Here is a 24,320-nt window from a genome sequence, read left to right as displayed (position 1 = left end):
ATTTAAGAAATATTAATAGAAATAGGTATTTTAAACAAATTAAAACAACTTTAAAATTCCAAAAAAATACAGAGATAGTTATATAGTATATTTTATTGTCTTTCTTATTATTACATTATTATTTGATTATTACATATATTATGAATTTAGAAAATGTGAAATACCTTAAGTAAATAATCTAGAGTTTATTTATTTTACGTCCTAGAAACTAATTAGGGTTAGGGTTGCAGAAAAATATAGATATTTTCTGAAAAAAATATGGATATATTTTCAATATAAATTAAATATAATTTTTAATAAGCCTTTAAAGTTAGTACTTTATTTTAAATATTTGTTGAATTTTGATTTTTAATTTTAAAGGTCTATCAAAAATATCAGTACTCTTTAAAATATTTAGAAAAAATATATATTGTTAAGCTAACATTACACTATTTTTATTTCTTCTTGAAAATATCGATATCTTTTGCGTGCCAACACCCCTAATTAGGGTATACATCTATTAAATGTAAGTATAAAATTGAAATAAACATTTGTTTTATACACTTTAATTTGATATAAATGTAAACTTACAAATAAGTTTTTAAATCCATGATTTAAATTTTTATATATCACTTATATAAATAACAAATAAAATAAATCAACAATTAACAGGTTAAGTTCAGTCTTATCACTGGTACATTTAATACGAACGTATTGGTTATTTCTAGCTACTTCGATTTCTTTTTAACATTCTTTTTGAAACCACAACTAAACTGTACTGAATGTTTGTGACAATGTTCTCTAAATATCTCTTTCTTAACACATCTTTTACATTGCACACAATATTGTTTTAGTAAATGTTTGGGAACCTCTGTGACCGAGTTGAACATTTTTGAAACATATTCATCATTGCTATCGTCAACACTAATCTCAGGGAAATTACTAATCCTGGCTGGATCTTTTCTGACCAATATTTCATTCTGATTGCTGCATTCTTTGTTGTCTTCTATTCTCTTATGTGTACTATCATTGTTACTGTTATTGAGACCTTCCGTATTATTTGAACAATCATCATCTTCAATAACTAATCTTATGTCATCATTACTTGAAGAATCTGATCGAGTATTGCGACATAGCCTTTTTACTTGAGGTTGATCATTAGATTCTGGAATATTAGATGAATGTTTATTTGCTGTTATAACTGATGGTGCTTCCAATAAAACCGACAGACTTTTTGCTTTTTCTATAGCTTCCAATTTTAATTTTTCTAAAAGATGATTTTCATTGAAATTATTATTACTAGGATTATCCAGTCCATTAACAGTGTTATTAGAACTATATATTAATTTGTTAATTCTACTTCTCACTGGAATATATATTTCAGAATCATCAGATAAAATATTTCCTATATTTGGTTGAGAGATGTCCAAGAACTCTTCTATATCATCTAATCTGTCAGTATCTGGTGGATCTGCAGTCACGTCAACAACAGTGCTTAATTTTTCTATCTCATCACTATCTAAATTGTTTTCCTTATCTACTGTGTCCATATTTTTATTCACTGGTGATGGAGATTTTATGTTTTTACTTGCACTATTATTATTGCCACAATTATCATCATCAGACAACACCACGATTTGTATTGGAGACTCATCAAGAATCAGTACTTGTGAAGAGCTGTCTTGATAATTTTGATTGCTGTTTTCAGTCAAAGGAAATACAAAACTAGGTTCAGAGATAGGTGATTCATTACAGTATGAATTTACAATATTTTCTTCCAAATGTTTTTGTAAAAAACCATTAGTTACATCTCCATTTGTACACTCTTTGTCACTTTGTGTTTCTGGCACATTGTGATTTAATTCCTCCACAGTTCGCTTTTCTGTTTCTAATTGAGTTGCATTATTGGTATCAGAACATTCTTCAACATCTTGTAGAATTTTATCAATGGTCTGCATTATATCTGTTCCATTATCATCATTTTCTTCAGTATTTTGTACCGAATAAAATACTTCACTGCTTACACTATTGCTTTCAATATTTCCATTCAAATTATATTGTTCTTGATAGGCATTATCTTCATATATTCCTTCAATTTGAAGAGTTTCACATGCCCTAAAAAATGATGCCATTGTATTCCTCGGAACAATTGCCTCGCCTTTGTAAACAAAACTTAACAAGAGCTCTATTTCAGTTGCGCTTATATCTTGGAATAATACTGTTGGGTAGTTATTTTTGGGTAAATTCTTAAAGATTTTCTCAAAATATGGGGAACACATGGATAAAATTATTTGGTGGGCCTTGAACATCTTTCCTTCACTAGTAATGGTAACATCACAAAATTTTTCCTTCTCTAGAAAATCACTAAGGGACTTTTTAAAATGGTCTACGTGTTCCAACCATTTGACTCGTAATTTGTCAGACATGGTTACTTTTTTGTTGTTGACAATGTAAAATATACAACGTAATTAACTTTTAAATTAGTTAAATGCATACATTTTAGACACAAAATAATTATATTACTCTATATTTTGTGATTTCAAATTGTCAGACTCTGATCATAAATCACTACACTATAAATTTGTTAAAGTAGCGTCAAGTAGCGTTACTGGTTTTGAGGTTATAAACATAGAAAAATTATAAATGAGTAATCGAAATATATCGATTATGATTCAACAGCATAATAGAATATTCAATTATAATACCCAAATATTTTCATATGAGCCGATAGCGTCAGATTTATATAGTACAGTGTTGCCAGAATAATAAACGATATTTCCCTACAATTAAAATATGGAATTGAAAGAAATACTAAAATAAAAATGTATTTAATTCTCTCAATTAAGACATCAAGTCAACAGAAATTAGAGTTAGTTGGCAGAATTAAACTTTAAATTAAATAAATAAATACTAACTAATTTTATTTTTTATTCCTATTGAAGTTGGTTACCATTTTTTTTTGAAATAAATATATAGTGAATATATTTATCATTATTAAACTGTAAAATTATTCACTTATTAATAATAATAAAATTTTGATATACATTGTTTATTCATTGCCATTTTAATGATATATTTATATTCTGTAGATAACCAAAGGTTAATTTCGGGGCACGTCAAAATAATCATTGTCAAGGTATGGTAGAAAGTGGAAACAAGGATGACATACATTTTAATAATTGTTTAAGGCGTAAGACGTCGTGCTTTATATTTTTTGTTGGTAGTAACGAATATTGTAAATATATATAAGAAATGGGAGACGCAACTGAAAATTCTTCTCAGAATTCTCAAACCCCTAGAGGATTAAATTTTGAAGCCCTTAAAGTCCATGTTATTGCCCATAAAATTGATTGCGGCCTTTGGGCTATTCGAGTGCTTGTTATACTTTTCTCTGTAGGATATTTTATACCAATTTTTGGGTAAGTATGCCTTTTTTTTATTTATTTTTTTTAAACAGATTTATAATTTTTATTTAATTAGAAATTAGTGCATTTCTTTAGTTGCATATTCGACAATGTTAAAAATTCAAGGACATAACATTTTTTTTTATTACGGGTCAAAATGCATTAAACCTGTTTGAAAATGATAGTTAACAATAAACTTAAATTAAATTTATAAAAGGCCTTATATAGAGCATGGTAAAGGTTAAATATATATGTAGATTGTGTGACATGCCAAAGCTATATAGTAGTTATGTAAAATAAAGAGTTTAAATTTATATGTATTATTATAACAGTATAGTAGTAAATATAAGATTTATTTAAGTCCCATAATAGCCATCACAAAGGCCATCAAAACACCTTTATTACATTTAACAAGCAGTTAAATTATATTGTCTGGGAAGTTTTATTTTAATTTTTCTTTTACTTTATACATTTTCAAATATTATTTTGTTAGTTAAATTAGATAAAAATAATTTTAGTAAAACGAACTTTTATGTTGATTAATTCTCATCAAATGATAACACATTTTCTATATAACTGAACTAATTAGCGAACAAAGTACGTAAAATGTTAGAAAACCATATTTAGTTAGTCCTATTAATTTCTTCAAGTGAAATGTATAATAATTTTAGTATTTTGTCGTCTTATCTGATATAACCTTCAGATAAAATGGAAATATTTATTTTATGGAATAAAAGTTGTAATTTCGACTCTATTTGATGATGGAAATTATTAGTATGTGCTAAAGCCGAATAGAGATATATATTTAAGCGCAAGTGGTATATTAAATATATTTGAAAATTGATAAGATCTATTGATAAGAAGTAATTAATGACCTATTATCATAATTTGTTTTAGTAAAATTATTTTTATCTCGCTTTTATTGCACTGTAAACAATATCTAATTAAAAGAAATTATAAATCAGGCTTATTTTTCAGGAGTTCCCAAAGTGCTTATAATAAAGTTCTTATAGCTAATGCTGCTATTAGTGCTCTAAGATTGCATCAAAGATTGGGAAGGGTCCAGCTGTCCAGACAATTTTTATCAGAATTAATACTTGAAGATAGCTGCCATTATTTATTATATTCATTAATTTTCTTGTACGTGGCACCTGTTAGCTGTATCCTTTAATTCGTTTCATGCTATTATTTAAGACTAATGTTGAAAGTATTTGACGAATTTAGAAATTTTGAAACGGTATAATTTCGTATGAAGATGAATACGAAAGTAGGTGAAAGTTTTTTCAGTATATGGTAAAATGAAATAGCTTTTTATTTTATTATTTGGAGAAACTGGATGTTTGTTTTTTTAATTATGTAAAATATGATCGGCATTTTTTTCCTTAACGTTTTCAGTGGCCATTTTACCGGTCTTGCTGTTTGCTATTTTGCATTCTGCTAGTTATTCATTGACGTTACTAGATGTAAGTATGTTTACATTTTTTTAAACAGGTGTGATTCGATTCTGCAAAGTATAATATGGGGCAAAAGTCCCGCTACCATATTGATTACGCGCCATCTTGGTTATGCTCAGTTTCGCTTTAACCATTGTGTTGTGTAGATGTCCAAATTTTATTATCGATAAATATAGACCACAAGAACGAGCAGAAATAGTGACAATATTTATTCAAAATAATCGTTCCATTATTGCTACTCAGCGGAAATTGCGTCAATGATTTGGATACTTGCTAGGGGTGAAACGGATGACCGTGGTTTAGAATCCACGTTAAGAAGCAGTAGATCGAATCACGGAAAAAGTCCAAGAGGTTAACGTGATAAAAATCCATTTACATACGTAAAACTCTTATTTTTCAACTTTATTTTCTCTAAGAGCGCTAAAAGTCAAATGTTTAAAGGGAAGAAAAATCGTTTTTTTTTATTTGTAAAGCAAGTAAATAAATTGGAGTTTTTCATGGTGTTTCTTTTAATTTTTCATAATTTGTTTACCAATATCGTTAGGTCTAGTTTGCACCAATTTTCGTATACAAAGACATAATCAATACCTAATATGCAGTCTGTTTACCAAGAGCCTTTACTGCAAATTATTTCTGGGAAGCCGTTAAAAAAAGGTTCAGAAGTGAGCTAGTCCTTTTGTTATTCGAAGGGATCTCAAAAAGTAAAAGAATATTTAATATTTTTAAATTCCTTTAATCACCCTTAAAATATTCTTCATTAGCAGAATTATTAATTATTCTTTTTTCCACCGTCAGAAACAGTTTTACTTTGATATCGTTCAGTACCTTCTATATATTTTTAAAAAGTATCAATATATCGGCGAACACAAAATATGGATACTTATTTTTAACGGTATCGATAATTTTTTACTTCAACTCTACTTTTCCACGCAAAATTCGATATTCTGCTTTAAACACCCTGGGTATATTGATATTTTAATTTGCAATACAAATTCAAAGTTCGATACTCATTTATAACTATCGGTACTTTTTTGATAAAAATTTCGGTATACCGGAGGCGTTGTGATGTGGGAATGATAATTTAAAAGAAAAACAATTAAAAAGGGTTTCGGGGTCATAAATTTCGTCGGAAGTCGTAAAAAGTCGTTTAAATTTCGATATATCGACATTTTTTGAAATAATATCGATATTTATGTTAGCCGATATTCTTCCAAATAAATTAAATATCTTTCTCAAACATTATAAAAAACTTTTTAGAATCTAGAATGTTAAAATTGGTACTTTTTAAATGATTGTCAAAAATCACAACTTTTTGATATATTTAAAGAATATCCATATTTTTTTGGGTCCATATATCAATATTTTTAATTTCTTTTAAAACATCGATATTTATTAGTTGTTACAAAAGAATATCGATAGTTTTATCGGCAGTCGGCACCTCCTGGTAACACCAATTCTCATAACATGTAATAAGTGAATAACAAAGGTAGCTTGGCAAGGGTTGTAAAAGAGTTAAACATATACGATTTTTAGGACACTATTACACTTGTACTAAACATATTGCCTTTTCCAGACGTTAGGCCAAAACTCCTGGTGGGGATGTAGACTTTTGATATCACTGGTCGAATTCCAATCTTTGAACATTCTCAGATTGATCGCTCTGACTGAGATTGTTTTGATGCCTTTCACTGTTGTTTTAATACTAACGTAAGTACAACGAGCTTATTACGAAGGCACACAGTAAAATATTCTTTTGTTTCAGTGGCAGAGCTGGCCTGCTAACCCCATTCATTTATTACAACTTTTTAACTCAGAGATATACCTCACGAAGGAACCCCTACAATAGAAACATGTTCCACGAGTTGCGGCTTCTGCTGGAGAAATACGCCAACAAACCGAACATGCCTCCGATCGTCAAGAATATTATCGGGAGCATCGTTAACTTCACGCTGAAACTGGCACCGCCCGTAGTACAAGTGCAATCACCGCAATAAAGGAATGTTACGAAATAGTTCTTTCTTCTCTGGTGTTTCTTATTGTGTTAGATTTTATGGGTACATTTAAGTACAATTTTATACTATTAGACATAAATTATTACCTCGACTAGATCTGTCTTTTGGTGCGTATGTTGTTCGCAAAAATCAAGTACCGGTAGGATTAAGCCAGCAGCACCTTGTAGGTAATTGTAATACACTTGTGTGACTATTTTGTGTTACAATAGCTATAATTTGATATGTGATCATTCCTTATGGTTATTGCTCCAGGTATATTAAGAGTAAAGCAGCGTCGTGTTAATTTAAGACCTCATTTTTTACGTAATAGGGACTAAATAATTGGTATTAGAACTATCTATAGCTTATACTTGAGATGCGATACGAATATTTTCATTATATCGTGTAACTTGTTATGGGGTGGATTATAAATTATTTAATAAAAAAATATGAAATAATACATGATCTTTCATTATCATATCAGTCTTCGTGATTTGGACACTGTTAGAATATGGTGTGAGTCAGCTTAATATATATTAAAGCTAAGCTTAATCGATAACTGCTAATAATTTAACAGTCGTCCAATATGATCGATATTAAAAAATGGTTTTCGTTAATTGATTCAAAGTCTATTCAATATAATAGTGAACTGCGTCATCAAGATGTCGAATGTATTGCCAATCGTAAATTGAAAATTAGTTTTAAAATCAGACAATATTTTCCTTCTTATTTTAGTCTAGCTAGCTAGATATAATAATGAGTGTACAAAATTCGCCTTGTCGTTAAACGTCTGCAAATTTTTTTATAACATTAGTTATAATAATTAGAGGTTATAAACCGGAAAACGTTATATTGTCGCTTTGCTTGTTTTGATAAATTTCAAGTTGCTGCTTATTATTACTTTGATTGAAAATGCCGAACCCATTAGACAGTTAGTCAGAATATTACTTCGAACAGGAACGAGATAATATATACATTAGACGCACTATAATGTTAAAATCTATTATATTGAATAACATTATTTAAATTTCATTATTTTATTTAGATTAGAGTTTTCTTATAGACCTTCCAATAAAACCGCCAATGCAGGTCATTTATTATATTTTGACTCTGACAACAAAACACAAATATAAATAAAATAATTAAACAAAAATAACATTATAAAATGTAATTTATTTTAACATTACAGTACATCTAATGCATATTTATTTAATTAAAGTCAAAATAGTTTGTAGTTTAGAGTTGTTTATTGTATTTTAATTGACATATGACAAGGGTGTCGACCAGTACCAACACAAATCGAACCTTATAGACTTAATTGGACACAATAGACTTCATTTTATCCCTTTCTAACTAGAGTAATGTTAATAAGAAAACTGAGAAACAAAAATGTTCCGAGTTTAAAATCGATTTTATGTGTTTATAAATTAAATTTGGCAATACGTACGACGATGTTGATGATGCGCATTGGCTGTTTTATTGGAATGAACTAAAAGTCAAAGTTGACCCGGGAACATTGCGACGTCTTTACGTCATAAATTTAGATGACGTAAATTAACTGTTTTATTGAATGGGCTATAGTCCTTATGCAGTTTTTAAAAATGTAAAATTCATTTTAAACTCAGTGAATTTTTTCTTCTATTAAAATTAAAGAGACAGAATGCTGTTTCATGCGTCTGAACAAGTGACCAAATCGGTCTATAAAATTATGTTTTGTTGATCAACCCTGTTATTAAACGTCTACAAAATTCCCCAAGTGAGTGATAATAATCAGAGGTTACTAACATTGCAAACCAAATTTCTAAGTTAATGCGACAACCTTGCGTCATACATTGGCTGTGTTATTGGATAGACTTTAATACGTTAATTTTTGGCATATGCAACCGGCAATGTACAATATATATTCTAAATACACTCTAATAAAACTTTTTTGAATTTATCTTAATCTAACATAATATTATCTTTCCTGGAATAATGAATTGCATACAACTAGTTTTGTTCGATTATAATAAAATATATCATATATTGATTACAGTAACTGATATATCTTGTTTATAATAGGATTTTTATCATAAATGTAAAATTTTATTTTTGATCGTTGACTTAGTAGGTTTTAATATAATCGAAACAATCTAATTATAATTCGATTTTGCTCAATACTACTTACAATTCAATTGAGCTGTAAAAGAAAGGGAAAAATAATAAGCCCTAGTGAAAAGAAAAATACATTTATTCTAAGCTCTTAGTGTACTAATCACATAAAAATATATCCTTTAATGGCGGTTCATTTCTTGTTATGAGGAATCGTTAAAATTACACGTCTGCCAGCTAACTTGAAATTTTCCATTAGCTACCTCCTCTTGTTCTCTGAACTCCTCCTGGTAATCTTAATTAAGGAAAAATTATCGATAAATAACGGTTAAAATTATATGGTTTGGAAATCAATCGAAGTATGTACAGTAGGTATGCTCACGCTACTCCAACTGTACACACCGAAAAATACGTTTTATAAAAAGGATATTGTTTCTCTCTTGACGCACTCCTTTCATGTGATCGTTCGCGGCTTGCATAACTCGGTGATATTTCCTAGAAATTAAGGATCATTACACTTACTACTTCATTAGATTTGTTTTAATTATTTACTGAGTTACAGTGTGTCATGTGAGAAAGTTCAAATTTTAAAGAAAGTCATTGTAGAAAAGTGTATATGTATGAAATGGTTCATCATTTCAGCGGAATTTATTTTTTGTATAAAATTTACACCCCAAAAGTGCTTCGAACAGTTACCATGGGTATCTTCTAGTTTTGCTTGTTTGGATAATATTTTGAATGAAAATGGATTTCACTGAATATTATTATTTAGTCTATAATGTCTAGGAAAAACTTCCAACATTAGTTTTGCGCAAGTTTTTCCTAAAACATAATCCTTGAAATTATTGTTTTCATAATTAAGTGAAGCTTCTTAGGAAAAATAATAAAATAAAGGAAATTAAATAACTAAAAACAACACTTTTTCTTACGTTGAAACAAGGCATAATGTTCACCAATTTCACACACATTTTTGCTGATAAACTGTGGTAGAGCTGCTTATTTTATAAAACAAACAGACTATACTTTTTACACACTATACCTTTGATATTATTTTCAGGGCACTGGCAATTATATATATATTTAAACATATTTTTCATTTGTATCAGTACCCTATTCGGCAATACTTTTCGCAAATCGCAGTCACTGAAACTACATCATATTGGTCAGTTTTCATGTCATTTAACGTAAAACTTTGCCGACGACACAGTTGTCATGGCAAAAGATGTATCTGTTTAAGGCTGTAGAAAAAGTACAAGAAGCAGCCAACAAAATCTAGAAATGGACTAGAGACTAGAAAATACACTTAGCAACAAATAGCTCCAAATCCGTCCATGTTAATTTTGCGTTGCGGCGAAATGACAAAAACCTAATTATATCACTTGACAGATCTTCAAGCAGAATCAGCAAAATACCTCGGAATACATCTCGATAGTAGGTTAAATTGGAAATATTATGTTAGATAAAAAGCAGAGCAGATAAGATTCAAAGTCAAGCAACTGTACTGGTTAGTCGGAAGATACTCTGAATTTAACTTAAAATAAAAGAGATTGGTTAATCAGTCAATCATAAAGCCAATTTGGACATATGGTGTGCACAATATCAAACCAACTAGTAATCCAACGCACCAAAAACAAAGTTCTACCATTAATTACCAATGATTATCGTTATGTAACCAACGAGGAGCTGCATGATAGCCTCGAAATTAAATTGATATACGAACTGATTCAAGATTTCGCCTTAAAACATGAAATAAGATTACTAAATCAGAGCAACGTTGAAGCAACACAGTTATTAGACAACACGCAGGAAATCAGAATCTTAAAGCATACCAAATTACACAAACATTAGCTTAGTTTTGCTGTGTAATAATGCAAATACGACAAAACACTAGCAATAAATTTGTAAATTAAAATTGTACTAAGCATATCTAATGTAGGATTAATTTTGTCCTTAGCAATCTACAAAATTAGTGGTACTAAAATATAACAATTTACCTATAATTTATACTTTACAAGCATATTTTCTGCTGGTAATTTTCTCTGTAAAGTAACAAATAATTATATAAACTAATCCAGGAATAATGTAAACATAAAATTAACAAAAATTACCACCTAACAATTACTCTCATGAATGTGTGGACACTAGGCGTTGAAATGATAAACCGGAATATCCGGAAATTTGGGATGTTTGAGAATGCGCAAGAGTGTGGAATCAGTAGGCCCTGCTCTTGGCATTGGCTGATTAAAAACGTATTAATGCATTAACACTTGCTCTTAAAATATGAACCGTCTCAGTGGACACCCTGTATATTCAACGAAAGAAAGTTTACCCTTGTTTCCCTCAATTCACTTCTGCCATGATGTTTTTCTCGTGTATGTACAGCGGCTGGTTCTATCAGTTCTCCGTTTTGATGAGATAATAACTTGTTGACTAAAAAGGAATTTAGGGTAAAATCGAGATGTTATTTTTTGGGTGTTCTTCGTTACCCTTTTCTTCGTCTCTACGTCGTTTTATAATATCCTGCTGGTGAAGGCTTTCCTCGATGCGGTCCTAGAAATACCGCAATCGATTACGGCGAATTTAACGAACGGAAATCTCGGACACTTACTCGTTTTCGTCCCAGTTTCCTTTCCTTCTTCAATTCCTTCTCCTCTTCGCTAATCTTCTCCCGTTTCTCTTTAACTTTCCCCGAACGTTCCTTCTTTTCGGACTTTTCCGTGTAATATTTGATGATGGACATCGTTTTGCGTTCTTCATGCTTGGAACTCTGCACAGACAACCGGGAAGAGGGAACATTAGGCCGGGCAGACGGAAGAAAGTTGTTGGTTGGGAGGAATCGACGCTCCACACCTCCTCACTTTCTTATTATTATTACTATAATTATTGATTAATACTACTAGGTCTAATTCTTCTATTGCCGTAAAGAAGGATTTCTTTTGTTACAAAGGTATCTTGATTTATACGTTTCAGAGCGAATTCGGGAATTTCTTCTGGGTGACGAGAATTGGGAATATCTCCCTAATTAGGTCGTCAAACTATACATAGCAATGATATTAAATAAGGTTTCTTGGAGCAAAAAAAATAACCCATTCATAATTTTGAATGAACGAGAAAAACAGTATGTTCGTTGGTAAGGTACTTAAATTATTTACACACAATAGGCCGCTCTATAAGATTGGTGTTCAATAAGTGATGGCGTTATAACATTTGTTGAGATTTAGTAGAAGCCCCAGGCAACCCATCAACTGGTGAAGTCAATATTTTGGCTGCGGTTTTTAATCGCTAAAAATCGAACAAAACAATAAACCCAGATTTTAAATAGTTCCAACATACAGCTTATTTGCCAGATTTGGTACAAATACTCGTACCTCAAACAAATGTTACTCGTACCTCAAATAAATAAAGCTAGAGCTTTTCTTTATTCGCCAGATATAGCTAGGTCTGATTTTTGGTTGTTTTTACGTTTCAAAAATTCCAGACCTGGCAGTGTGCCTGCAGTTTTTCGGATTCTTATCCATTCATCTCCATTGGTCCGTGGAAATTTGAGAACTGAATAGGTATTTTAAACACTATTTTTCTTATCGAACGACAAAACATATTGAACAACTCAGTATATACCACAGTATATCAAGTACCTGAAAAATTAATTCACCATTTTATATCACCCAAGGGTTTTTTGTTGTTTTTCTTTTCAGGTGTTAAAAATAACACACAAAAGTATTCAATAAAGAGATAAAACTGAGAGTTAAATATATTGCAATATATATATCAACCTAATTTCATATATAGAGTTTATATGTAAATCGAATGTGTTCTGTTACACCACAATAAACGCACCCACCCGTATAGTCCAGATATTTCTCCGTGCGATTATTAATTATCTTTGTTTCTATTTAATTCAATTCTGTAAAAGAGCTCACAACTGAGATAGATAACTTTCTTGGCTTCTAAGAATTATTTTTTACTATGGTTGCGGTTAATTACTTACTTTTAAAATACATTAATAATCATTTTCTTGAATAAACGTTTGAAATTTACCATGTTTTGTATTTAGTAGTTAAAAGCCTTGTTAAACACATATATAATATTGTATTTAAATAATGTACTGTAGGATGTATGTACTATTACACATGATTTGGCAACCTTCAATATTAAACATTTATTTTAAAACTGGTAAAACCACCCTATGAGAAATAGATTTAGTCTGTTGAAATGATTTTGTGAACACATATTAACAAAACCATAAAAGTAAAAAATGTTATCTATTTATTTAACTTTTTAACTATATTATTATAAATCATAGTATAGTAAAAATAACCCAAAAAATAAAAAAAACATACTGGTTTAAATTAAAAATTAGGCAACATTTCTCTATAAAATGATTAACTTTTTTTTTTAGTTATTTTTCCCAAATTTACAACATTTTGCTGTAATTCTGAAACCATTCTATTTTTTTCGAAATATATTACAAAATTATCATTAACATCCATTAAACTTTGTTCGTCTTGCTATGAATAACTTTATTTCCACGTTCCGTTTATTCTAAACTATTACCTACCTTAAGGCAGTACGACCCTTCCCAACATTATAAGACAAAATGGAAGATTGGGCTGTTTTATTCAAATCATTTCAAACCAATCAAGTTCCAAACACTATGTCCCATACACCAAAAACAGTCCTTCGCAACCAAGATTTTAGGAGCACGCTTTACAATATATTTATTATGTTTCGCCATTGGCTTGAACACTTGGCTCGGACGGCTTCTTTTTTCTGTACACGGCATTCTCTTCGGTTCTGCGATATCTTCGTGTTCTCGAACAGAAAATGCATCTCAGCTCGTGATGACAATCGTCTTCTCCAATTCACCAATTGGATTTTATGATCCCAATATTCTTATATCACATTATGGTTTAAGTTACAATCACTCCTTCAGATTGTTATCTCAATCTTCACTGAAGATTAAAGGGATTTGCTTTGACATTAAGGTAACATTCCAAATATCAGTATGTTTCGGTAGAACATATATGCTATTATTTGATGTTTTTGATCCGCATTCCTTGTCTGGTAGATGGGGGAATATAAAACGTCATATCCAGTGAATTACATGCTCTTGTATTTTTGGTCTGGCCTATATTCGCCAATACTGATCACCTCGTTCACATTTAATTAGTCGCACTCTGATTTAACTTTCTTTTGAATTATCGAGTTTAAGAACACTTCAGCCCAATCTCCCTTAGGATAAACAGGTTAATTTTGGTGGATGTAGTTTTAGGGTGGCGACCCTGAAACTTGCAGTGGTGCTATCTCACTCCGATACTAACCTTGGACGAATTTACATCCACTTTTCTTCTTTTTACATCTGAAACGAGATAAAAAAGTCGTAAAGGTACGTCTATAAGTTATTGAATATTAAACAGAAATGTTTCAATGTAGAAATACTAAAATTAATTCTGAACGTTTGATATTTTATTAAAGCTTTTTTATGTGTTAATAGGTTTAAAGAAATTTTTAAAGCCTATTACAGAAATTGGAACAATAGCTACTTTTGCCATATCAATTTGGAAAATTTTAGGATAAAGTGGTCAAAATAGATCTAGAAACATCCAGAAATAGTAAATTTAAGTCCCCGGGCTGACACATAGATGACGCTACTAGAATTAAATCCATATGTTTTTTAGTTGGCCATAACCCTCAAAAGATGGGTGTATAAATTTTGTTAAGCGACTTTTGATATAGAAGCAACTTTTGCAATTGTGAAAAAAATTAATAAAGAGGAATTTCGCGTGTTGATAAAATATTGCTTTTGAAGGGAAAACATACAGTTGAAGCAAAAACTTGGCTTGATGCCGAGTTTGAGAGATGACCGTAAATTGAAATTGAATGAAACAGCAGGCACTCTAAAGATATCAACTGAACGTGTACATCATATCATTCACGAATATTTGGGTATGAGAAAGCTCTGTGTAAAGTGGGTGCCACGCCAGCTCACTTTTGACCAAAAACAACGACGAGTTGATGATGCGGAAGTGTTTGAAGATGATCAAGCGTAATAAACCCGAGTTTTTGCGTCGATATGTGACAATGGATGAAACATGGCTCCATCATTTCACTCCGAAGTCCAATAGACAGTCTTCCGACTGTCTCGATGAACCCGCTCTAAAGCGTGAGAAAACGCAACAGTCGGCTGGTAAGGTTATGCCGTCTGTATTTTGGGATGCGCATGGAATAATTTTCATTGACTACCTTGAAAAAGGAAGGACTATCAACAACGACTATTACATAGCGTTATTGCAGCGTTTGAAGGTCGAAATCGCCGAAAAAACGGCCGCTTTTGAAGAAAAAAAAAGTGGTGCTTCACCAAGACAATACACCGTGTCACAAGTCTGTGAAAACGATAGCAAAAATCCCTGAATTGGGCTTCAAATTGCTTCCTCATCCACCGTATTCTCCAGATCTGGCCCTCAGCGACTATTTCCTGTTCTCAGATCTTAAAAGAATGCTTACTGGGAAGAAATTTTTGTCGAACGAAGAGGTGATCCACGAAACTGAGGCCTATTTTGAAGCAAAGGACAAATCGTACTACAAAAATGGTATCGAAAAGTTGGAGGGTCGTAATAATCAGTGTACCACCCTTGAAGGGAATTACGTCGAATAAAAAAACTAATTTTGCCAAAAAATTGTGTTTTACTATGGTAGGCCGGGGACTTTTCAATTGACCTGTTATTATTCCGATTTTTTGATTTGTTTAAAAGGGATCAATAAGATGTCTATGCCTACCTCTCTCTGGTTCTGGTTCCTGACTGTGTCTAACCAAATTGATGGATCCACTCTCTCTCTCGTCTCTAATTTCACGATAATAATTTCTCTCGTCGTAAAATCTGTCCTGTCTATCGCTTCCATAATGATCGTCCTTTGGGCTCAGCATTTCTATATATCTGTCTTCCTGGAAACGAAATTATCGTATTTTTGTAAAAAGCAAGGACCCAAGTGTGGTTTAAATGTTCGAACTGATATATGTTCTTAAATACATGAAAGGCAAAATGAAAATTTATTTACCCGGAATTCCTGACTTCCCCTATCGCGCCTTTCTTCTTTACTGAGATTTAGTTTTTCTTCCTTCCGTTCTCGCCGCTTTTCTCGTTCCTTCTCATTGTCATCAGCGATGCGTTTTTCTTCTTTTTGAGCGTATTTTTCTTTTGAATCCTCTTTGAATAACTTCTCTTCCCTTTTGTCCTTATTGGTATTGGTCCTGTAATTAAGGAAAAAGAAAGTTAAAAAACAATCGCGTGAAATCTAACTATAACTAACGCGTTGTATTCAGAGTTACTACTGGGAGTTTTCAGCATTCGCGCTTCTTCTGATGGTTGACGAATGGTCTTTTTATCCGTTTTTTCCTTCACCACGTTTTCTATAAAACACAGAATATCAGTAAAATTATCAAGCATGTATTGCTAACAGAAACTGCACCTTTGGAATCGTTAAATTTAATCGACTCCTTCCCGTTCGTGTTTATGTTATCCTGACTTTTTAGGAACTACAAAGTAAAAATCAAGTTAAACGTTTAGAGTCACTCAAATAACGACGGAGTCCTACCTTTTCTTTCTCTACTGGGATATGGAAATCGGACTCCTTCATCATATGCCCTCCGTTTAGTCTTTGTTTTAACAGACCCACATAACTGCTGGATAACGTGAATAAGTCCTGTCTGTTGTTTTTCTCCTCGTCTCTGACCGTTTCGATCTTCTTTTCCAGGAACTGAGCTGCAAGTTGGTTTCCATGAAACTCCGCGACGTGACTTTTTGATGGGCTTTACTCACCTAATTTTATTAACGTTGGGAAGAAGGGGATTATCTTGATCAATACTATGAGCGAGTTACGAATTTGGACGTAGTCCTTGGACTCCAAACAAGTCACTACCGCCTTGGCTAGTTTGTAGTGCCATTTGTGGCAAACGTGCCTGTAATTTTCGTAACCAACATTGTCCAAACTATCAGCCGTGTAATTACTAACCCTACGATAAATAATTAAAATATCTGTGCCGACCTGATGAGATCAAAACGAACCTATATTTAGTCATGAAACCGGGATAATTGGCGCATTCTTTCTCGAATATCTCCCTCGATTTGTGCCACTTCATTACTGTTTCTAGCATGGCATAAAGAAATCGTCCGTACCGCATCGCTTCGTTCTCCGTGCATGAAATTATCGAGTAGGTAACATCACAAAACAGCTGAAATTAATTCAAATATGCATTTCCAGCTTACAGCCTTCAGGTGTTGACTTACTCTATCATAACATAACAGCGTCGAGAAATTCGGCGTTTTCAACATATGAATGGTGTGAACGAACTTGGCGCAGTAAACTGCGTCTATCTGAGTAAAAGTGCACCGAGGAAATAGACACAATTGTAAAAATCTAGTGATCGACTCGGTTTTTGCGGATTTTCCCGTCCTGGAGAGGAACCACGAATCCTTCTCCTGTTTCAATCTAAACATCACTTTCTCAACGTGCTCAGACTGTTTCTTCTTTTCGTCTTGGAGTTTCTCAATCAGCGATTGAAAACGTTCTTGCTCTTTTTTGCCTAAGAAATGATCATACAATATATCTAAAATGTCTGCAGTATTTCATATTACCTTTGGTGCTTGTATTGGCTTCTATCGCAGACAAGGACTGTTGTTTTGCCTTATTTATCACTTGTTGATACGTTTCTTCAGGTACATATAAATCATACATAGTCAGCGACCAGAATGTTGCTAAAAACAGGGGGGTGATATCTTCCCAGGTTTTGATGGGGTGAAGAGGTAAAAGAGAATTAGAAACCGGCTGCATGATTTCCTGGACAGCCTCGTGAAACTTCTGGTTTTTCAGGGCTGTTGACATCTTCTTGTAATTAGGGTCCGCTTTTCTCAACTGATCGTACTTTTGCTATGAACATTGAATATACGACAATAAGCTATTGAATCCACGAAAAAATTATACACATTTTCAAATAACATTTTATTGGAGTATATTACTAAAATGAAAATTTGGCGATGATATTGTAACTGATAATACAACCAGACCAAATAAGCATCTCCTTAAAGTTAGCCTCATTAAAACAAATAGAATCAATGGGTGTTCAATTCCGAATTATTTGAGTAGCTAGCACTAAATTGATCGAATTACTAATAATCAAATGATAGTTAAACGAAAATAAGCCCAAAATTGCGAAAAAATCTGTTGATTTTAGTTTTGATAATTTTCCTTCCATCGCGGTTGCGCTTTACCAAAATGGAACTGGTTTTGAATAGAACAGAACAAAGAACACACTTATTCTATCTCAGATCTACTGATTGCTTTGATAAGTTGCAAATTATGTTGAACCTCCTTTTATCTGGCTGATATCTGGCAAAGCATATACAAATATCAACAGATATATAAAATAAACTCATCACTCAAATGTACTCATCACTGATACAATTTTTCAGACTTCAGCGAATTAATCAGATCTACTATCGCCTAATAAACCACGAAGGGGTCCAATGCAATTCCAAACATTACCTTTAAAATCATACCATAAAAATAAGGGAGACTTGTTATTTCAATTTGTATATAGACATAGGTATTTCAAAATGGATCATTAGGCCATCCTTGACAAGACGCTAATAAAAAAAAGTATAAAGAAAATAAAAGTTGATGGAAAAAGGTAAAAGTTAGAATAACATTTGATTAGGTTTTATAAATCATAATATTTTTAGACTATATTTTAATAGAAAGAGGATAAACTCCAATAAAAAGATCCCAACAAGTGGTTGCCAAAGGCTGTAAATTGGATTGGAGATACCACATTAAAGCCTGAAGTACTTCAAATTGTCACTTGGTAAATATAAATTAAATGTGTTAATTGTGTTTTATGTAATTTACTTTTAAGGAAATAGGACTGAAAAAAGATACATAGTAGATCAGATTGCTGGAAAATGGGATTATGCTTTAATACTAAGACAGGATCATGAGAATGGGAACAACTAAAGGTGAGTTAGTTAATATAGGATAACTGCAGAAAATCATATTTTAAAGTGTGAAAGATTTATCTAAATAGATATGTGTCTAATTGTTCAGAATATATATGAGTACTTAGTTGAAATGTACGAGATAATGAATACTAACTTTTTTGCAGATATGCCAAATGCATTAGGGAGAATGCAGTGATTAAATCTAATTTTATCAATCAATATCCATAAATCTGGTAGTAACAGAAGAGATTAAGGAGAAATACTGTGAAATCAGAATGTTTTGACAAGAAAACAAAGCAACAAACTAAACAAAAACTAAACATAAAAAGGTAAATATGTTCTTCAATAAAAATAAAAACATTACTTGGATGTATAATTCTTAATTAAGTGAATTAACCATAGGTGGTTTAGAAAAGATTTCAATGTAAATATAATAAAATAAGTGTTAAACTCAATGATTTTGACAATTTAGCATTATTGAGTTATTGACTGTATACAGAAACTTTCAATATTCAATAATTTTGATTTTTAATATTCAATAAGTTAAAACTGAGACCAATATATAAATGTTGGAAAATGTTATTATTAATTTACTCCGAAGAAGTTACATTTAAACAAGAGTCATTCTTCATTGACAGGCCAAATTAAGAAAACAGTACTTACATTTATTGCGTGATTAAACATCGGTCTCGCCAGAAAGAACGCCACTTCAGTCGGAATATGATAATCCAGCAACATGCTCTGGATGCTCGGTAATTTGTTAACATACTCGTCTACCGACAATGTCGACCCGAGAAATGTCCCGAACTGAACTAAAGTATCCTGACACTGATCCGATAACTTCCCTACCAGCTTCAGGTGACTTTTTTGGGTTTCCTTATACACCACACAATAGTTCTGTTGGGCCATCAACAAACATAAAGCTACCGCTAGGTCGTTCTCGCCTAAAGACTCCTTCAGTCTTAAAGATGACTTTTTCGTGTTTCTTATTTGACTGAAATAACCAGCCTGAAAATTTGAAATGTATCAATTGTGCAGTGGTAACATCGAAAAAAAATACCTCTCCTTTTAATAATTCTCCACCAGATAACGCGTTTAGTTGGTCCATCGTTGAATCTTCAGCAGGCTCGACGCCAGCCATTTTTTGAACCACCTCTTTCAATATAAGCAAATCCAAGCTGAAAGGATAAAAAATACGCTTAAAATATCAGCCGACGGTGACCAACGAAGCGAAAATTACCTTTTCTGGGCTTTAAGTTGATTTGCTACATATTGTAATAAACCAGTCAATTCTATGGAATATTTCTTGTACACAGCACCACAAAAACTAGATAAACTTTGCAACCAGGTAGAAATGGAAGTACTGTCATGTTTTACCCTGAATATTGAGATAGTGTTGATAATTTCCAGATCGAATTCAAATCACCTTACCTTTTTTTATCTGCGTTTGATAATGTTTCAATCAAACAATAGCCCAAAACATCATATGAAAGATTTGTTAAATATTTTAATGAATCAACCACAGGATTGATGAGATTGTTATAAACCTGGATTTGTAATAGAACATAATCAAATAAGAATCCAGGTGAACAATGTGTCAGTTTCCCAATCAGTCTTCCCACAGGCTTTACGTTTTCTTTGCTCACTCTTTTCATGATGTTTTTGATTTGCTTTTCCGAATCACCGCGTTTTTTCATTAATTCTGGATACGACGAATATGTATCGTTTTTCCATCGTGCATATAAACAATATCTACAACGAAGTATAGAAATTGAGAATGAGAAGGAATATTTCACAGTCGTATCTGGCTCACCTGATTTGATAAGGATATAATTTCACCAAAGACCATATTTCTTCAGCTATACAACAATTACAATCAAGGTACGACAAAGAAGGAAATATGGTTGCATCTGTTATAGAAATAATGTCATAATATAAAGAATGTTCTGAAACATGCACAGGTCTCGAACCATCTATGCCTATATCTTGGAGAACAGATTTTGAAAGTCTCACTACCTTACCTATAAAAAATAAAATAATATGATAAAGCCTATTAATTATATTAAAATGTGGTCCAACAAATGTGAAAACACTTTTTAAGAATTTTTAACAAATTATTTGTTGGCGTTTCTTATAACAAGACAATGTAAATTTAAGTGGTTTGATCAAAATGTTATAGCATATTTGTAGCTCCCCGTAAAGCATTATAGTTTTTCGTCAATCCATAATCGACGCTCGATGAAATTTTTATTCCATCCAGTGACATTGAGAAATACATGTGAGCCACTAATCTTGGTTCTTAATCGGCATACTTTCCACCTTTAATACTAATATGGGTGCTATAATCTTATCTACAATATTACACTGCCTACTCTTCAGCATATTTGTTCGCGATCTCTTTGAAAACAAAACTAATTCGACCATTTGGTTGGTAAGTTATCGTTTTTTAAAGATTACTGATATACTTGAGCTCAAGTTTTCACATTTGAAATTTTACTGAACAAAATTCTTTGTTTGAGACCAGAAACTCTTTAAATGTTAATAAACAAACAAACAATTGGTTCCATGGCTAGCTTTTCGAGAATTCGATAACTATACAAATTTTTGGAAACCATGGAAAACTCTATAAACGGGGATTACAAACAAACAAAAAATGCCATTTTCATAAGTTTAGGTAATAGTGATGTAAGTTGCTCTGTTTCTTATTTAACATATGTCAGATTGCTGTATTTCGTATTTGTATTAAATATGAGAAATAATAAATACATCTTCCTAAATCTATTATGTATATGCTTGCTTGTTTGCTTACTTAATAATACTGGATCATAATGTAGTGAAGAACCCAACATTAAAAGCATGGGAATGAACTTCTCCTTTAAATCCTCAAAACTATCTATAGGTTTAGGCGCAAATGGATTTTCATGAGGTAAAACAGGTTTACGTTGATTCTTCGGCCCAAGAATACAGTACCTGAAAAAATGGTCGAGTACTTGATGTTTCAAAATTTTTAAAAACCTTGTACTTGTTATAAAGTGGTTCAATCATATTGTGTAGGAGTTTGCACAAAGCTAGTGCAATTGGTTCAAAGCCAATAGCATAATGTTGTGGGAGTCTTTTTATCAAAACACTTGCAGTCTCCCAATCTCCCACCAATAATAATGCCTCACACAAACCTAAAAAACCGAAATAAATAGTGCTTCATAACATTGTATTTATACATACCAAGTTTCTGATTTCCCTCATAATTATCTTCAATAATTTCAGGTTCGTCTTTTTCATCTTCCTTTTCTTTGTTGCTAATTGATATTATTTGCAGTTTACGAACATATTCCTTTGCATCTTTTAATGCCTTATCATAATCTTTTTGGATAGCCTTGTCATCAGGTGTTAGCTAAACAAAATTGACAATAAAATTTATTGATAGCTGAATACAAATCAAACCCACCCTATAATATATATCATCCAGATTTATTAAAGAATGTTGTAGTAGATGTGCAATTAACATATAAAACATTTTTGGTATATTTTCTTGAGAGTTTTTTAGAAAAGCTAACTTTGTACATAGGACTTCGCTTATTATTGTTGGATCATTCATGTAAGATCTAATTAGTGGGACAAATATATGAGCGTCTTTTGTTTTGTTTTCAAAACTTTCCAATATAATGTCTAAAACTCTATTTGGGTCCAGATTAAAACAACCTAAAATAATCAATTAGAGAAATATTGCACACCTATTATTAAAATAACATTTCATACCTATTAAAGAATGTACAATATCTATGAGATCAGATGCTTGTGTGTTTTGGTTAAATTCTTTATTTAATTCAGTTTGTAATTTTGAAAAGCCTTCACATTCTTCCCGAAACAAGTTGAACTTTCTTTGTTTGTAACTAAAAATCGAAAACTATTAAAAGTACTTCTTAATAATAAGTAATATACATAATAATGTATAAGACATAGGCTTGTAAGCTTATGGCAAAACTTAATTTTATTACTTTACAAATTAAGTAGTCTACAAAGCTTATTTTATAGCACATAAAAGTGTAAAGGCAAGTGCATGTGCATTTTATCAAATTAAATAGTATTACTTACTAAAGTTTTGTCTTAATTTTAATAAACTTTGAATAAAAGGCCTTGTTTTTCAATATGCCAAATTCATGTAATGTATCTATTTCAAGTCTTTCTTTGAGCAATTTATCAGAAAACAACTGAAAAATAAGTGAAGAATAAGTTCAAGTAACACATACATATTTAATATTAGAACACACCTTGTCACATTCTTTTACAATAAAACCAAAATTTGCTCTATCTTTGGATTCTTCCCCACTAAATTGAGTGGTTACAGCATCGGCCACATTAAGGACATCACATACTATAGAGGCTACATCATGATGTATGGTCTAAAATTGAGACATTTTTTAATAACCTAAAATATATATACAATTTTACTTACCACTAACTCTTGAAGAGTTGTTATAACAGTTTCCTTTTTAATTACACCTTTAATACCTTTCTCTATTAAACTGTTTATATTGCTAATAATTGGTGTAACTGTCCCATCTTTATCAAAAATCGGACTACTATTTTCATCTTTTAATAAGGTTACACATGCTTTTACACTGAAAAATAACAGGAAAAACTAAGAAGTTCCTATTGTACAGAAGGACATTATGTTAATTTTTAAGGGTAAGCTGTAAGATGTAAATATGTTAAAATACTTGTTTTATAGAAAATTTCAGAATTTTGTCTTTTCGCGTATAAACGAAATAGAGGCCTTATTGTTTACCTACATAGCAAAGCTAAACAAGATAGGAAATAAATGAAATTTTTATAAATTGAAAATTTAAAAATAAATTAATTTAAATAATTACAAATCACTTCACTTACAACTCTTGTTTTCCCGTTTTATCCCAATTTTTCCAAATATCTGCAGAAAAATTAAGAGCCATTTTCACATAACGCCGAAGACGTAATTTATCTCCCGGCAATGTGTCAATATAGTTCTTCTTCTTTGGAACAGTCATTTAACTAAAGAAGAAAAAAATTAAAAGGAATGTACAAAAAAATAAGTGTTTATTAATAGTTGATAATAATTTTCATAGTATTAAGCCTGTCTGTTAAAGATTAAGAACATTTTACTATAACAATATTTTGGTTAAAAATATTAATATTTTATTATATTAATTATAAAAAATATTTTATTTCAAAATGAAAGATTTTTTATAAATACATGTTAATTTATTATGTAGTCTCTATTATTATTTAATTTGCTTAAAAAGCGTCATTATAAACAAGAAATTAAATAAAATTTTCATTAATATCGATATTACGTTATATCAATTTTTGGTGGCTAATTCCCTCACATCAAGACTTCCTAAAAGACATTTTATCATAAATCCTAACAATAGA

General features: G+C 31.2%; 3 protein-coding genes across 3 annotated transcripts; 1 reads left to right on the top strand and 2 right to left on the bottom strand.

Moving 5' to 3' along the window:
- Positions 1–79: 79 nt before the first annotated feature.
- LOC143193403 (uncharacterized) lies at positions 80–2,729 on the bottom strand. The gene has a single exon (XM_076399609.1). The coding sequence runs from the start codon at positions 2,403–2,405 to the stop codon at positions 708–710; it is 1,698 nt and encodes a 565-aa protein (XP_076255724.1). The 5' UTR covers positions 2,406–2,729; the 3' UTR covers positions 80–707.
- A 375-nt stretch (positions 2,730–3,104) lies between these two features.
- Positions 3,105–7,286, top strand: Kr-h2 (transmembrane protein 33-containing Krueppel homolog 2). Its single transcript, XM_076399615.1, has 5 exons — positions 3,105–3,398; positions 4,362–4,543; positions 4,779–4,846; positions 6,411–6,544; positions 6,600–7,286. Exons 1-5 carry the CDS (start codon positions 3,232–3,234, stop codon positions 6,829–6,831), a joined length of 783 nt encoding a protein of 260 aa, XP_076255730.1. The 5' UTR covers positions 3,105–3,231; the 3' UTR covers positions 6,832–7,286.
- Positions 7,287–9,040: 1,754 nt separating this feature from the next.
- Positions 9,041–23,909, bottom strand: tho2 (THO complex subunit 2-like protein). The gene is made up of 29 exons (XM_076399569.1): positions 23,799–23,909; positions 23,365–23,530; positions 23,180–23,311; positions 23,004–23,119; positions 22,668–22,801; positions 22,357–22,610; positions 22,134–22,302; positions 21,934–22,084; positions 21,721–21,881; positions 20,725–20,932; positions 20,343–20,663; positions 20,152–20,289; positions 19,972–20,089; positions 19,575–19,919; positions 17,553–17,844; positions 17,205–17,500; positions 16,983–17,149; positions 16,737–16,930; positions 16,513–16,679; positions 16,387–16,453; positions 16,228–16,327; positions 15,976–16,168; positions 15,697–15,862; positions 14,241–14,278; positions 11,528–11,686; positions 11,406–11,469; positions 11,249–11,349; positions 9,350–9,414; positions 9,041–9,209 (listed from the first exon to the last, which is right to left on the bottom strand). Exons 1-29 carry the CDS (start codon positions 23,858–23,860, stop codon positions 9,179–9,181), a joined length of 4,575 nt encoding a protein of 1,524 aa, XP_076255684.1. The 5' UTR covers positions 23,861–23,909; the 3' UTR covers positions 9,041–9,178.
- Between the last annotated feature and the right edge of the window lie 411 nt (positions 23,910–24,320).

This window comes from Rhynchophorus ferrugineus, unplaced genomic scaffold (assembly GCF_030347505.1).
Source record: "Rhynchophorus ferrugineus isolate W39M unplaced genomic scaffold, kcgeb_rfMv2 rfM3, whole genome shotgun sequence".
Taxonomy (NCBI): domain Eukaryota; kingdom Metazoa; phylum Arthropoda; class Insecta; order Coleoptera; family Curculionidae; genus Rhynchophorus; species Rhynchophorus ferrugineus.
This window is presented reverse-complemented; position numbering and strand designations above follow the sequence as displayed.